Below are 3,805 nucleotides of genomic sequence, written 5' to 3' on the forward strand. Positions count from 1 at the left end.
TTAGGTACAATCATATTGTTACTTGACATAATATTTAATAAACTACGGGGTTTTTATTTGTCACATTATGGTTATTATAAATGTAAATACTTGTGTTCATAATAATTAATATGTAATTTAATTGTTACCTTGTAAATTATTCCACTATGTTAGAATGCAAAATAGCTAAAGAATGTACAAATACTTTGTTTGAATTGAAAGAAAGATATTCTCTGTGGTAGATAACTATAATTTCTACGTAGGTAAGTTATTTGACAATGTGATAATATGTTAGTACCAAGAAATGAAACAACACATTCATTTAAAATACATATATTCAAATACAATAAAATACAAAAATTATTAGAAATACATAGCAAAAATATACTATACGATATATAAAATTGTTTGGTTGAGGTTGGCATAAGCTGGCTGATGTTGGACCAATGTTGTAACAATGTTTGTCTTGGACTTAGGATGTTGAATAGAATTGAAATACTCGGTTTTTATCTGGAAAGAAATAAAAAATAAAAGTAAATAGGTAGTCACAATTTTTTTTTTCAAAAGTTTTTTTATTTTCAAATAAAGTGATTTAATGATTTTTAATTCAAACTCTTCTTATCGTCGATAGGATGCAAAGTAAGTGCTTAGTTCTAACTTCTAAGGTTTACAGTTAGGGACAGATATATTTAAAAATATGTTTAATAAAATTTAACGAAGTTATAACTTACATGTAAAGTTGTTATCATATTTGCATCTGCTACGAGTATTTCAACGTCCAGCTATTTCAGTAACAAGCAAATCAGCTGTTGGCGGTGCATCGTCCAACATTGTCCAACGCATTGGCCCAACATTCGCAACTAAAAGTAAAAAGACAAAATGCATAGATAAAATTAGAATATATAAAAAATAGGAAGGTTTCGTTTTTTAACGTCTAGCGCCTTGGCCAGATACTCCAGAGGCTCCACTGTAGCCAGCATTACCACGGTTGGCACCGCTGTAGCCAGCGCCATGGCTGCCAACCCCACTGTGGCCGCTAGCACCCTCACTGCCATAAGCTCCTGCGCCAGAAACACCAGCATTGTGACTTGCACCGCTATATCCTCTGGCACCTTCATTGCCGTAACCTGCATTAGAAGCTCCTCGATACCCACCAGCGCCGTGGCTGCCAGCGTAACCACTGGCACCTTCGTTGCCAGACGCACCGGCCCCAGATCCGCTGTATCCTGCACCAGAAACACCGGCATTATGGCCACTGTATCCTGCAGCGCCATGGCTGCCAGCTCCACTGTAACCACTGGCACCCTCACTGCCTGCACCTGAAGCACCGGCAGTGCGGCTGCTAGCCCCAGCACCGTGGCTACCGGCACCACTGTATCCTCTCGCACCTTCGTTTGATACACCAGCGCCAGAAGAACCGCTGTAACCGGCTCCAGAAGCACCACTGTGACCACTGTAGCCCGCTGCTCCATGACTACCAGCTCCACTATATCCACTGGCACCTTCGTTACCGTATCCTGCGCCAGAAACCCCAGCATTGTGCCCGCTAGCCCCTCTATACCCGCCAGCCCCGTGGCTACCAGCGCTATAGCCACTGGCACCTTCATTACCAGACGCACCGACACCAGAAGCTCCAAGACCACGACCGCCTAACCCGCTATGACTGCCGACTCCGCTGTAACTAGCTCCTTCGCCAGACGCACCGGCACCAGAGGCACCAGCATTACGGCTACTGGCACCGCTGTGTCCAGCACCATGGCTACCGACACCGCTATAGCCTGTACTCTCACTACCATAACCAGCATTTGAAGCGCCAGCACCGTGGTACCCAGCAGAACCATGGCTACCTACTCCGCTATAGCCACTGGCACCTTCACTGCCATAACCAGTGTTAGAAGCAGCATTATGACCGCTGGCACCGCGGTATCCACCAGCACCATGGCTGCCAGCACCACTGTAGCCACTGGCACCTTCATTACTGGCACCTCCAACCCCACGGTAAGCACCGCTCTGGCCACTTCCTAGGCCACTGTATCCGCTCGCGTCTTCACCAGTGACACCGGCGTTCTCTCCGCTTCTAGAAGCAGCGGAAAGACCTCCATAGCCACCTGCCCCATAACCACCGACGCCAGCACCGTATCCACTACCACCAGCACCAGTGATTCCAGCACCATAAGCACCACTTAGATCTTGAACGCCCGCGCCTCTGTTCCCATAGCTACCAGCCAATCCAGCCAGACCAGCAGCGCTACCACTCAATCCTTGATGACTTAAACCAGCTCCCGCCCCACTCCCAGCAGAGTACGCATTGACATCTTCATCAGCACTGCGAGGAGCAAAGAAGGGACGTCCGTACGGGTTATAGCCATAGCCGAAGCTGGGATAGCCATGGCCTCTGGCTCTATATCTCAATCTGTACTTGGCGCGTTCGTCCAATGCTGTGTAGTATCCTCTGCGGCTTGCTTCGTCTTCGTTGGATCCTTGGCCATAGACATCAGTACCGACGTATCCACTGCGGCTTGCTTGGCTCTCTTGACTTGCGTCTTGGCCATGTGAAGCTGCTTGCAATTGGTTATCCTCGGCTAGTATAGCGCGAATGATAGCATCTTGCTTGGCTTGGTTGTTGTTGTTCGCGTTGGCGGCGACGCAAAGCAGCAGAATCAAGTATAACGGAGACATGATGCACCACTGAAAACAAAGGAACTTGTGTTTAAATGCATTAAGGAAAGAAACAAAAAAGAAAATTATTCAGTTATGCACAAATATGTTACACAGTACAATTCTTTCTTCTAGGGTAGAATATCTGTTGTTATATTTTTTTACATGTTCAAAATAATTAATAAAAGTATTAATAACAAAAATTGTTTTATTGCATTTGAATCACAAGCTGTTTTCCTAACCTAGGCTAGGTTAGGTTACCTAGGTTAGGCCTTAACATTCCTAATCATGTTAGATTTGAAAAAATAGTAACCAGGTCGAAAACACAGAATTAAAAAATTTATGTATAATAGACATAATATTATAATGTAAGTTAAGTTTTCGAATTTATAACTCTGAAAACAAACAATGATATTTTTAATGATGTTCTTCTGCATTTAAAGTTAATTTTTTTACAGAAGTAATTACATGCATGGAAGCTGTGAAACTATAAAGCACGATTTATTTATTATTTATTTATTTATTTATTTTCTAGGACCCTAAACATTACACGATCCTTTTTGATATTTTTTAAAAGTAGATCAAATAAAAGTTTTTTTTTTTGCCTTTTAATTCAATTAATTTAATCCTCCAATAAATTTTATAAAAGGTCCAATCTGTCGAAAAATTTAGAATAATTCTCTAATAATTATAGTAAAAAAAAATTAAATTTTTTTGTTTAATTTAATTATTTGTTGATTTAATTTTCGAAGATATATTAATAAATTTGCTTACCCTTCACTTCCACAGAGCTAGCTGCGGCACAATGCATCTGGAACAAACAAAATCATATTTATATTACAGAAAATTAATTCGCGTAAACATAATTTGACATATTTTTATTTATTCTTTGTTACGATTAACATTAACACGATGTAACTAATTTGTTGAGGCGGTTATAATTACGGAATTTTATTGGTTTTGTACACGAGCGGTTAGAATGTAGCGTTTTTTTTGTACATTCATTCGACGCAGCGCAGTGGTTGGCGTCTTGGAATGATGGTAGTGAGTTCAATCTCTTGTCTCTTGAATTAATGAATGTAAAATATTTAGGTCAGCATAGAAATACAATAGTAAATTAAAAAGAGAGCAACTCAACGCGCTTAAAGAAGTTTTATTAAAAAAAAGT

General features: G+C 40.9%; 1 protein-coding gene across 1 annotated transcript; it reads right to left on the reverse strand.

Annotated features, from left to right (window-relative positions):
- Nucleotides 1-296: 296 nt before the first annotated feature.
- On the reverse strand, nucleotides 297-2,658 carry LOC149898781 (uncharacterized). The gene is made up of 2 exons (XM_090115210.1): nucleotides 711-2,658; nucleotides 297-489 (listed from the first exon to the last, which is right to left on the reverse strand). The coding sequence occupies exon 1, from the start codon at nucleotides 2,656-2,658 to the stop codon at nucleotides 907-909; it is 1,752 nt and encodes a 583-aa protein (XP_089971336.1). The 3' UTR covers nucleotides 297-489; nucleotides 711-906.
- Nucleotides 2,659-3,805: the final 1,147 nt, after the last annotated feature.

The sequence above is a fragment of the Colias eurytheme genome, chromosome 22 (genome assembly GCF_061535395.1).
Source record: "Colias eurytheme isolate Ceu_HAF_F1 chromosome 22, ilColEury1 Martin Lab GWU primary, whole genome shotgun sequence".
Classification (NCBI taxonomy): Eukaryota; Metazoa; Arthropoda; class Insecta; order Lepidoptera; family Pieridae; genus Colias; species Colias eurytheme.